Below are 13,408 nucleotides of genomic sequence, written 5' to 3'. Positions count from 1 at the left end.
ATTTCCCATGGCCAATCCATCCTAACCTGCACATCCCTGGGCACTATGGGACAATTTCCCATGGTCAATCCACCATAACCTGCACATCCCTGGGCACTATGGGACAATTTCCCATGGCCAATCCATCCTAACCTGCACATCCCTGGGCACTATGGGACAATTTCCCATGGTCAATCCACCCTAACCTGCACATCACTGGGCACTATGGGACAATTTCCCATGGTCAATCCACCCTAACCTGCACATCCCTGGGCACTATGGGACAATTTCCCATGGCCAATCCATCCTAACCTGCACATCCCTGGGCACTATGGGACAATTTCCCATGGTCAATCCATCCTAACCTGCACATCCCTGGGCACTATGGGACAATTTCCCATGGCCAATCCACCCTAACCTGCACATCCCTGGGCACTATGGTACAATTTCCCATGGCCAACCCACCCTAACCTGCACATCCCTGGGCACTATGGTACAATTTCCAATGGCCAATCCACCCTAACCTGCACATCCCTGGACACGATGGGACAATTTCCCATGGCCAATCCACCCTAACCTGCACATCCCTGGGCACTATGGGACAATTTCCCATGGCCAATCCACCCTAACCTGCCCATCCCTGGGCACTATGGGACAATTTCCCATGGCCAATCCACCCTAACCTGCACATCCCTGGACACTATGGGACAATTTCCCATGGCCAATCCACCCTAACCTGCACATCCCTGGGCACTATGGGACAATTTCCCATGGCCAATCCACCCTAACCTGCACATCCCTGGGCACTATGGGACAATTTCCCATGGCCAACCCATCCTAACCTGCACATCCCTGGACACTATGGGACAATTTCCCATGGCCAATCCATCCTAACCTGCACATCCCTGGACACTATGGGACAATTTCCCATGGCCAACCCACCCTAACCTGCACATCCCTGGGCACTATGGGACAATTTCCCATGACCAACCCACCCTAACCTGCACATCCCTGGACACTATGGGACAATTTCCCATGGCCAACCCACCCTAACCTGCACATCCCTGGACACTATGGGACAATTTAACACGGCCAATCCACCCTAACCTGCACATCCCTGGGCACTATGGGACAATTTCCCATGGTCAATCCACCCTAACCTGCACATCCCTGGGCACTATGGGACAATTTCCCATGGCCAATCCACCCTAACCTGCACATCCCTGGGCACTATGGGACAATTTCCCATGGCCAACCCACCCTAACCTGCACATCCCTGGGCACTATGGGACAATTTCCCATGGTCAATCCACCCTAACCTGCACATCCCTGGGCACTATGGGACAATTTCCCATGGTCAATCCACCCTAACCTGCACATCCCTGGGCACTATGGGACAATTTCCCATGGCCAATCCATCCTAACCTGCACATCCCTGGGCACTATGGGACAATTTCCCATGGTCAATCCACCATAACCTGCACATCCCTGGGCACTATGGGACAATTTCCCATGGCCAATCCATCCTAACCTGCACATCCCTGGGCACTATGGGACAATTTCCCATGGTCAATCCACCCTAACCTGCACATCACTGGGCACTATGGGACAATTTCCCATGGTCAATCCACCCTAACCTGCACATCCCTGGGCACTATGGGACAATTTCCCATGGCCAATCCATCCTAACCTGCACATCCCTGGGCACTATGGGACAATTTCCCATGGTCAATCCATCCTAACCTGCACATCCCTGGGCACTATGGGACAATTTCCCATGGTCAATCCACCCTAACCTGCACATCCCTGGGCACTATGGGACAATTTCCCATGGTCAATCCACCATAACCTGCACATCCCTGGGCACTATGGGACAATTTCCCATGGCCAATCCATCCTAACCTGCACATCCCTGGGCACTATGGGACAATTTCCCATGGTCAATCCACCATAACCTGCACATCCCTGGGCACTATGGGACAATTTCCCATGGCCAATCCATCCTAACCTGCACATCCCTGGGCACTATGGGACAATTTCCCATGGTCAATCCACCCTAACCTGCACATCACTGGGCACTATGGGACAATTTCCCATGGTCAATCCACCCTAACCTGCACATCCCTGGGCACTATGGGACAATTTCCCATGGCCAATCCATCCTAACCTGCACATCCCTGGGCACTATGGGACAATTTCCCATGGTCAATCCATCCTAACCTGCACATCCCTGGGCACTATGGGACAATTTCCCATGGTCAATCCACCCTAACCTGCACATCCCTGGGCACTATGGGACAATTTCCCATGGTCAATCCACCATAACCTGCACATCCCTGGGCACTATGGGACAATTTCCCATGGTCAATCCATCCTAACCTGCACATCCCTGGGCACTATGGGACAATTTCCCATGGTCAATCCACCCTAACCTGCACATCACTGGGCACTATGGGACAATTTCCCATGGTCAATCCACCCTAACCTGCACATCCCTGGGCACTATGGGACAATTTCCCATGGCCAATCCATCCTAACCTGCACATCCCTGGACACTATGGGACAATTTCCCATGGCCAACCCACCCTAACCTGCACATCCCTGGGCACTATGGGACAATTTCCCATGACCAACCCACCCTAACCTGCACATCCCTGGACACTATGGGACAATTTCCCATGGCCAACCCACCCTAACCTGCACATCCCTGGACACTATGGGACAATTTAACACGGCCAATCCACCCTAACCTGCACATCCCTGGGCAATATGGGACAATTTCCCATGGCCAATCCACCCTAACCTGCACATCCCTGGGCACTATGGGACAATTTCCCATGGCCAATCCACCCTAACCTGCACATCCCTGGGCACTATGGGACAATTTCCCATGGCCAACCCACCCTAACCTGCACATCCCTGGGCACTATGGGACAATTTCCCATGGTCAATCCACCCTAACCTGCACATCCCTGGGCACTATGGGACAATTTCCCATGGTCAATCCACCCTAACCTGCACATCCCTGGGCACTATGGGACAATTTCCCATGGCCAATCCATCCTGACCTGCACATCCCTGGGCACTATGGGACAATTTCCCATGGTCAATCCACCATAACCTGCACATCCCTGGGCACTATGGGACAATTTCCCATGGCCAATCCATCCTAACCTGCACATCCCTGGGCACTATGGGACAATTTCCCATGGTCACTCCACCCTAACCTGCACATCACTGGGCACTATGGGACAATTTCCCATGGTCAATCCACCCTAACCTGCACATCCCTGGGCACTATGGGACAATTTTCCATGGCCAATCCATCCTAACCTGCACATCCCTGGGCACTATGGGACAATTTCCCATGGTCAATCCATCCTAACCTGCACATCCCTGGGCACTATGGGACAATTTCCCATGGCCAATCCACCCTAACCTGCCCATCCCTGGGCACTATGGGACAATTTCCCATGGCCAATCCACCCTAACCTGCACATCCCTGGACACTATGGGACAATTTCCCATGGCCAATCCACCCTAACCTGCACATCCCTGGACACGATGGGACAATTTCCCATGGCCAACCCACCCTAACCTGCACATCCCTGGGCACTATGGGACAATTTCCCATGACCAACCCACCCTAACCTGCACATCCCTGGACACTATGGGACAATTTCCCATGGCCAACCCACCCTAACCTGCACATCCCTGGACACTCTGGGACATTTTCCCATGGCCAATCCATCCTAACTTGCACATCCCTGGACACTATGGGACAATTTAACACGGCCAATCCACCCTAACCTGCACATCCCTGGGCACTATGGGACAATTTCCCATGGCCAATCCACCCTAACCTGCACATCCCTGGGCACTATGGGACAATTTCCCATGGCCAATCCACCCTAACCTGCACATCCCTGGACACTATGGGACAATTTCCCATGGCAAACCCATCCTAACCTGCACAGCCCTGGGCACTATGGGACAATTTCCCATGTCCAATCCACCCTAACCTACACATCCCTGGACACTATGGGACAATTTCCCATGGCCAACCCACCCTAACCTGCACATCCCTGGGCACTATGGGACAATTTCCCATGGTCAATCCACCCTAACCTGCACATCCCTGGGCACTATGGGACAATTTCCCATGGTCAATCCACCCTAACCTGCACACCCCTGGGCACTATGGGACAATTTCCCATGGCCAATCCATCCTAACCTGCACATCCCTGGACACTATGGGACAATTTCCCATGGTCAATCCACCATAACCTGGACATCCCTGGGCACTATGGGACAATTTCCCATGGCCAATCCATCCTAACCTGCACATCCCTGGGCACTATGGGACAATTTCCCATGGTCAATCCACCCTAACCTGCACATCCCTGGGCACTATGGGACAATTTCCCATGGTCAATCCACCCTAACCTGCACATCCCTGGGCACTATGGGACAATTTCCCATGGCCAATCCATCCTAACCTGCACATCCCTGGGCACTATGGGACAATTTCCCATGGTCAATCCACCATAACCTGCACATCCCTGGGCACTATGGGACAATTTCCCATGGCCAATCCATCCTAACCTGCACATCCCTGGGCACTATGGGACAATTTCCCATGGTCAATCCACCCTAACCTGCACATCCCTGGACACTATGGGACAATTTCCCATGGCCAATCCACCCTAACCTGCACATCCCTGGGCACTATGGTACAATTTCCCATGGCCAACCCACCCTAACCTGCACATCCCTGGGCACTATGGTACAATTTCCCATGGCCAATCCACCCTAACCTGCACATCCCTGGACACGATGGGACAATTTCCCATGGCCAATCCACCCTAACCTGCACATCCCTGGGCACTATGGGACAATTTCCCATGGCCAATCCACCCTAACCTGCCCATCCCTGGGCACTATGGGACAATTTCCCATGGCCAATCCACCCTAACCTGCACATCCCTGGACACTATGGGACAATTTCCCATGGCCAATCCACCCTAACCTGCACATCCCTGGGCACTATGGGACAATTTCCCATGGCCAATCCACCCTAACCTGCACATCCCTGGGCACTATGGGACAATTTCCCATGGCCAACCCATCCTAACCTGCACATCCCTGGACACTATGGGACAATTTCCCATGGCCAATCCATCCTAACCTGCACATCCCTGGACACTATGGGACAATTTCCCATGGCCAACCCACCCTAACCTGCACATCCCTGGGCACTATGGGACAATTTCCCATGACCAACCCACCCTAACCTGCACATCCCTGGACACTATGGGACAATTTCCCATGGCCAACCCACCCTAACCTGCACATCCCTGGACACTATGGGACAATTTAACACGGCCAATCCACCCTAACCTGCACATCCCTGGGCACTATGGGACAATTTCCCATGGTCAATCCACCCTAACCTGCACATCCCTGGGCACTATGGGACAATTTCCCATGGCCAATCCACCCTAACCTGCACATCCCTGGGCACTATGGGACAATTTCCCATGGCCAACCCACCCTAACCTGCACATCCCTGGGCACTATGGGACAATTTCCCATGGTCAATCCACCCTAACCTGCACATCCCTGGGCACTATGGGACAATTTCCCATGGTCAATCCACCCTAACCTGCACATCCCTGGGCACTATGGGACAATTTCCCATGGCCAATCCATCCTAACCTGCACATCCCTGGGCACTATGGGACAATTTCCCATGGTCAATCCACCATAACCTGCACATCCCTGGGCACTATGGGACAATTTCCCATGGCCAATCCATCCTAACCTGCACATCCCTGGGCACTATGGGACAATTTCCCATGGTCAATCCACCCTAACCTGCACATCACTGGGCACTATGGGACAATTTCCCATGGTCAATCCACCCTAACCTGCACATCCCTGGGCACTATGGGACAATTTCCCATGGCCAATCCATCCTAACCTGCACATCCCTGGGCACTATGGGACAATTTCCCATGGTCAATCCATCCTAACCTGCACATCCCTGGGCACTATGGGACAATTTCCCATGGTCAATCCACCCTAACCTGCACATCCCTGGGCACTATGGGACAATTTCCCATGGTCAATCCACCATAACCTGCACATCCCTGGGCACTATGGGACAATTTCCCATGGCCAATCCATCCTAACCTGCACATCCCTGGGCACTATGGGACAATTTCCCATGGTCAATCCACCATAACCTGCACATCCCTGGGCACTATGGGACAATTTCCCATGGCCAATCCATCCTAACCTGCACATCCCTGGGCACTATGGGACAATTTCCCATGGTCAATCCACCCTAACCTGCACATCACTGGGCACTATGGGACAATTTCCCATGGTCAATCCACCCTAACCTGCACATCCCTGGGCACTATGGGACAATTTCCCATGGCCAATCCATCCTAACCTGCACATCCCTGGGCACTATGGGACAATTTCCCATGGTCAATCCATCCTAACCTGCACATCCCTGGGCACTATGGGACAATTTCCCATGGTCAATCCACCCTAACCTGCACATCCCTGGGCACTATGGGACAATTTCCCATGGTCAATCCACCATAACCTGCACATCCCTGGGCACTATGGGACAATTTCCCATGGTCAATCCATCCTAACCTGCACATCCCTGGGCACTATGGGACAATTTCCCATGGTCAATCCACCCTAACCTGCACATCACTGGGCACTATGGGACAATTTCCCATGGTCAATCCACCCTAACCTGCACATCCCTGGGCACTATGGGACAATTTCCCATGGCCAATCCATCCTAACCTGCACATCCCTGGACACTATGGGACAATTTCCCATGGCCAACCCACCCTAACCTGCACATCCCTGGGCACTATGGGACAATTTCCCATGACCAACCCACCCTAACCTGCACATCCCTGGACACTATGGGACAATTTCCCATGGCCAACCCACCCTAACCTGCACATCCCTGGACACTATGGGACAATTTAACACGGCCAATCCACCCTAACCTGCACATCCCTGGGCAATATGGGACAATTTCCCATGGCCAATCCACCCTAACCTGCACATCCCTGGGCACTATGGGACAATTTCCCATGGCCAATCCACCCTAACCTGCACATCCCTGGGCACTATGGGACAATTTCCCATGGCCAACCCACCCTAACCTGCACATCCCTGGGCACTATGGGACAATTTCCCATGGTCAATCCACCCTAACCTGCACATCCCTGGGCACTATGGGACAATTTCCCATGGTCAATCCACCCTAACCTGCACATCCCTGGGCACTATGGGACAATTTCCCATGGCCAATCCATCCTGACCTGCACATCCCTGGGCACTATGGGACAATTTCCCATGGTCAATCCACCATAACCTGCACATCCCTGGGCACTATGGGACAATTTCCCATGGCCAATCCATCCTAACCTGCACATCCCTGGGCACTATGGGACAATTTCCCATGGTCAATCCACCCTAACCTGCACATCACTGGGCACTATGGGACAATTTCCCATGGTCAATCCACCCTAACCTGCACATCCCTGGGCACTATGGGACAATTTCCCATGGCCAATCCATCCTAACCTGCACATCCCTGGGCACTATGGGACAATTTCCCATGGTCAATCCATCCTAACCTGCACATCCCTGGGCACTATGGGACAATTTCCCATGGCCAATCCACCCTAACCTGCCCATCCCTGGGCACTATGGGACAATTTCCCATGGCCAATCCACCCTAACCTGCACATCCCTGGACACTATGGGACAATTTCCCATGGCCAATCCACCCTAACCTGCACATCCCTGGACACGATGGGACAATTTCCCATGGCCAACCCACCCTAACCTGCACATCCCTGGGCACTATGGGACAATTTCCCATGACCAACCCACCCTAACCTGCACATCCCTGGACACTATGGGACAATTTCCCATGGCCAACCCACCCTAACCTGCACATCCCTGGACACTCTGGGACATTTTCCCATGGCCAATCCATCCTAACTTGCACATCCCTGGACACTATGGGACAATTTAACACGGCCAATCCACCCTAACCTGCACATCCCTGGGCACTATGGGACAATTTCCCATGGCCAATCCACCCTAACCTGCACATCCCTGGGCACTATGGGACAATTTCCCATGGCCAATCCACCCTAACCTGCACATCCCTGGACACTATGGGACAATTTCCCATGGCAAACCCATCCTAACCTGCACAGCCCTGGGCACTATGGGACAATTTCCCATGTCCAATCCACCCTAACCTACACATCCCTGGACACTATGGGACAATTTCCCATGGCCAACCCACCCTAACCTGCACATCCCTGGGCACTATGGGACAATTTCCCATGGCCAATCCACCCTAACCTGCACATCCCTGGACACGATGGGACAATTTCCCATGGCCAATCCACCCTAACCTGCACATCCCTGGGCACTATGGGACAATTTCCCATGGCCAATCCACCCTAACCTGCACATCCCTGGACACTATGGGACAATTTCCCATGGCAAACCCATCCTAACCTGCACAGCCCTGGGCACTATGGGACAATTTCCCATGTCCAATCCACCCTAACCTACACATCCCTGGACACTATGGGACAATTTCCCATGGCCAACCCACCCTAACCTGCACATCCCTGGGCACTATGGGACAATTTCCCATGGTCAATCCACCCTAACCTGCACATCCCTGGGCACTATGGGACAATTTCCCATGGTCAATCCACCCTAACCTGCACATCCCTGGGCACTATGGGACAATTTCCCATGGCCAATCCATCCTAACCTGCACATCCCTGGACACTATGGGACAATTTCCCATGGTCAATCCACCATAACCTGGACATCCCTGGGCACTATGGGACAATTTCCCATGGCCAATCCATCCTAACCTGCACATCCCTGGGCACTATGGGACAATTTCCCATGGTCAATCCACCCTAACCTGCACATCCCTGGGCACTATGGGACAATTTCCCATGGTCAATCCACCCTAACCTGCACATCCCTGGGCACTATGGGACAATTTCCCATGGCCAATCCATCCTAACCTGCACATCCCTGGGCACTATGGGACAATTTCCCATGGTCAATCCACCATAACCTGCACATCCCTGGGCACTATGGGACAATTTCCCATGGCCAATCCATCCTAACCTGCACATCCCTGGGCTCTATGGGACAATTTCCCATGGTCAATCCACCCTAACCTGCACATCCCTGGACACTATGGGACAATTTCCCATGGCCAATCCACCCTAACCTGCACATCCCTGGGCACTATGGGACAATTTCCCATGGCCAACCCACCCTAACCTGCACATCCCTGGGACACTATGGGACAATTTCCCATGGCCAATCCACCCTAACCTGCACATCCCTGGGACACTATGGGACAATTTCCCATGGCCAATCCACCCTAACCTGCACATCCCTGGGACACTATGCGACAATTTCCCATGGCCAATCCACCCTAACCTGCACATCCCTGGACACTATGGGACAATTTCCCATGGCCAATCCACCCTAACCTGCACTCCCTGGGCACTATGGGACAATTTCCCATGGCCAACCCACCCTAACCTGCACATCCCTGGGCACTATGGGACAATTTCCCATGGCCAATCCACCCTAACCTGCACATCCCTGGGACACTATGGGACAATTTCCCATGGCCCATCCACCCTAACCTGCACATCCCTGGACACTATGGTACAATTTCCCATGGCCAATCCACCTTAATCTGCACATCCCTGGACACTATGGGACAATTTCCCATGGCAAACCCACCCTAACCTGCACAGCCCTGGGCACTATGGGACAATTTCCCATGTCCAATCCACCCTAACCTACACATCCCTGGACACTATGGGACAATTTCCCATGGCCAACCCACCCTAACCTGCACATCCCTGGGCACTATGGGACAATTTCCCATGGTCAATCCACCCTAACCTGCACATCCCTGGGCACTATGGGACAATTTCCCATGGTCAATCCACCCTAACCTGCACATCCCTGGGCACTATGGGACAATTTCCCATGGCCAATCCATCCTAACCTGCACATCCCTGGGCACTATGGGACAATTTCCCATGGTCAATCCACCATAACCTGCACATCCCTGGGCACTATGGGACAATTTCCCATGGTCAATCCACCCTAACCTGCACATCCCTGGACACTATGGGACAATTTCCCATGGCCAATCCACCCTAACCTGCACATCCCTGGGCACTATGGGACAATTTCCCATGGCCAATCCACCCTAACCTGCACATCCCTGGGCACTATGGGACAATTTCCCATGGCCAACCCACCCTAACCTGCACATCCCTGGACACTATGGGACAATTTCCCATGGCCAATCCACCCTAACCTGCACATCCCTGGGCACTATGGGACAATTTCGCATGGCCAACCCACCCTAACCTGCACATCCCTGGACACTATGGGACAATTTCCCATGGCTAATCCACCCTAACCTGCACATCCCTGGGCACTATGGGACAATTTCCCATGGCCAACCCACCCTAACCTGCACATCCCGGGACACTATGGGACAATTTCCCACGGCCAATCCACCCTAACCTGCACATCCCTGGGCACTATGGGACAATTACCCATGGCCAATCCACCCTAACCTGCACATCCCTGGGCACTATGGGACAATTTCCCATGGCCAACCCACCCTAACCTGCACATCCCTGGACACTATGGGACAATTTCCCATGGCCAATCCACCCTAACCTGCACATCCCTGGGCACTATGGGACAATTTCCCATGGCCAACCCACCCTAACCTGCACAGCCCTGGACTGTGGGAGGAAACCCTCCTAAACAGTGGCCTGAGGCTGGGATCGAACCTGGGTCCTGGCGGTAGGAGGCAGCAGTGCTGACCCCTGATCCACCGTGCTGCCCTAATGGTTTGCAGTCCTGTCAGCAGAAGGATCAGAGCCAGAGAACAAGTTGCGATTATGGAGACGGAGTTTGCAGAAAGGGGACAGGGGGTATGGACAGTGTGGCAGAAGGCAGTTTCACTGCTCTTGTACACAGGCGTTTCACTAGAAACACACTTCAGTTCAATTGTCGATTCTCCAAAGCAGCTGCAAGCAAAAGCGGAGATTGTAGGGAAAGCTCAGCGGGTTTGGCAGCATCTGTGGTGAAACATCCGAGTGAACGTTTCATATCCAGTGACCCTCCCCTAGAACACTGCAAACAACATCAACAAACGATGTTCCCACTCTTTGTGGAGCTACCATCAGGATGTGACAGCCAAGCGAAAGGAGCAGGTGAACACTGTCGAGAGCAGGACTGCCTATGGACTTGAAGATGGGGTGTCTGTGTGTGAGTGTGTGTGTCTGAGTATCTGAGTGTCTGTGTGGGGGCATGTGTGTGTCTGTGTGAGTGTGTGTGTCTGTGTGTGAGTGTGTGTCTGTGTGAGTGTGTGTGTCTGTGTGTGGGGGTGTGTGAGTGTGTGTGTGGGGGTGTGTGAGTGTGTGTGTGGGCGTGTGTGAGTGAGTGTGTGTGTGTGTGGGGGGGGGTGAGTGTGTATGTGTGTGTGTCTGTGTGTGGGGGGGTGTGTGAGTGTGTGTCTGTGTGTGTGGGGGTGTGTGAATGTGTGTGTGGGGGGGGAGGGGTGTGAGTGTGTGTGTGTGGGGGGTGTGTGAGTGTGTGTGTGTGTGTGTCTGTGTGTGTGGGGGGGTGTGTGTGCGTCTGTGTGTGTGGGGGTGTGTGAGTGTGTGTGTCTGTGTGTGTGGGGGTGTGTGAGTGTGTGTGTGGGGGGGAGGGGTGTGAGTGTGTGTGTGTGTGGGGGGTGTGTGAGTGTGTGTGTGTGTGTGTCTGTGTGTGTGGGGGGGTGTGTGTGTGTCTGTGTGTGTGGGGGTGTGTGAGTGTGTGTGTGAGGGGTGTGAGTGTGTGTGTGTCTAGTAGTCACCTTGATCCTATCTGTAATGATGATGAATCCCCAGGTTGGGTGTCACAACAGCTGTTAAACAGGGAGTCAGGCAAACTGTTCCTGTATCACAGGCAGCAGATTAATAAGTGGTTTTCCCTACATCTCCAGAGTGACCATTAATACCAGATTCCCGCTGTTCTCCAGCAACAGCATCTTACTATATTGACAGCACTGCTTCAAGACTAACCCAGCCTGCATATCCCTCCAGTCCACACCTTCTCAGTATTGCTGTCTGCTGCCAGGCATTACTCACTATTGTCACGATCCATCTCTCTCTGTCTAGGTCATGTGAGAATATCAGACCTGGGTCTAGCGACTGTGCTGAAGGAGGGCTGCAGCCACACCAGGGGCTATGCAGGGACTCCAGGTGAGAGAGGCAGGTGGAGGGACCGGATCTGATGGAATCGAACGGGGGAGTTACTGCCCTGAGTGTGTAACTGTCTCACTGTCATTACACCAGGCTGACAATCATAGAACAGGGCTCTGTTCCAGCAATTCCCCCACACAGTGACAGGATGGGGGTCAGGGTCTGTGATTCCCCCACACAGTGACGGGACGGGGGTCAGGGTCTGTGATTCCCCCACACAGTGACGGGACAGGGGTCTCTGACTGTGAGTCCCCCACACAGTGACGGGACGAGGGTCTGTGTCTGTGATTCCCCCACACGGTGACAGGATGGGGGTCTGTGACTGTGATTCCCCCACACGGTGACAGGACAGGGGTCTGTGACTGTGATTCCCCCACACAGTGACGGGACGGGGGTCTGTGACTGTGATTCCCCCACACGGTGACGGGACGGGGGTCTGTGACTGTGATTCCCCCACACAGTCACAGGATGGGGGTCGGTGTCTGTGATTCCCCCACACGGTGACAGGACGGGGGTCTGTGTCTGTGATTCCCCCACACGGTGACGGGACGGGGGTCTGTGTCTGTGATTCCCCCATATGGTGACGGGACAGGAGTCTGTGTCTGTCATTCCCCCACACGGTGACGGAACAGGGGACTGTGTCTGTGACTCCCCCACACGGTGACGGGACGGGGGTCGGTGTCTGTGATTCCCTGACACGGAGACGGGACGGGGGTCTGAGTCTGTGATTCCCCCACACGGTGACGGGAAGGGGTCTGTGTCTGTGATTCCCCGACACGGTGACGGGACGGGGGTCTGTGTCTGTGATTCCCCCACACGGTGACGGGACGGGGGTCTGTGTCTGTGATTCCCCCATACGGTGACGGGACAGGGGTCTGTGTCTGTGATTCCCCCACACGGTGACAGGACGGGGGTCTGTGTCTGTGATTCCCCCACACGGTGACGGGACGGGGGTCTGTGTCTGTGATTCCCCCACACGGTGACGGGACGGGGGTCTGTGTCTGTGATTCCCCCATACGGTGACAGGACAGGGGTCTGTGTCTGTG

At 53.8% G+C, this 13,408-nt stretch overlaps 1 protein-coding gene across 2 annotated transcripts in view; it reads left to right on the top strand.

Annotated features, from left to right (window-relative positions):
- The window catches only part of LOC140492652 (rhodopsin kinase GRK1-like), an 82,897-nt gene that overhangs the window by 17,995 nt on the left and 51,494 nt on the right, over nt 1-13,408 (top strand). Inside the window, exon 5 of one of the 2 annotated variants that reach the window (XM_072591690.1) lies at nt 12,279-12,362. The exons of the other annotated variant lie outside the window; for it this stretch is intronic. Within the exon in view, the coding sequence (XP_072447791.1) occupies nt 12,279-12,362 (84 nt within the window). The remainder of the gene's footprint in view (nt 1-12,278; nt 12,363-13,408) is intronic. 2 annotated transcript variants of the gene reach the window in all.

This window comes from Chiloscyllium punctatum, chromosome 21, assembly GCF_047496795.1.
Source record: "Chiloscyllium punctatum isolate Juve2018m chromosome 21, sChiPun1.3, whole genome shotgun sequence".
Lineage (NCBI taxonomy): Eukaryota > Metazoa > Chordata > Chondrichthyes > Orectolobiformes > Hemiscylliidae > Chiloscyllium > Chiloscyllium punctatum.
The sequence above is the reverse complement of the archived record's forward strand: the minus strand, read 5'-3'. Positions and strand labels throughout refer to the sequence as shown.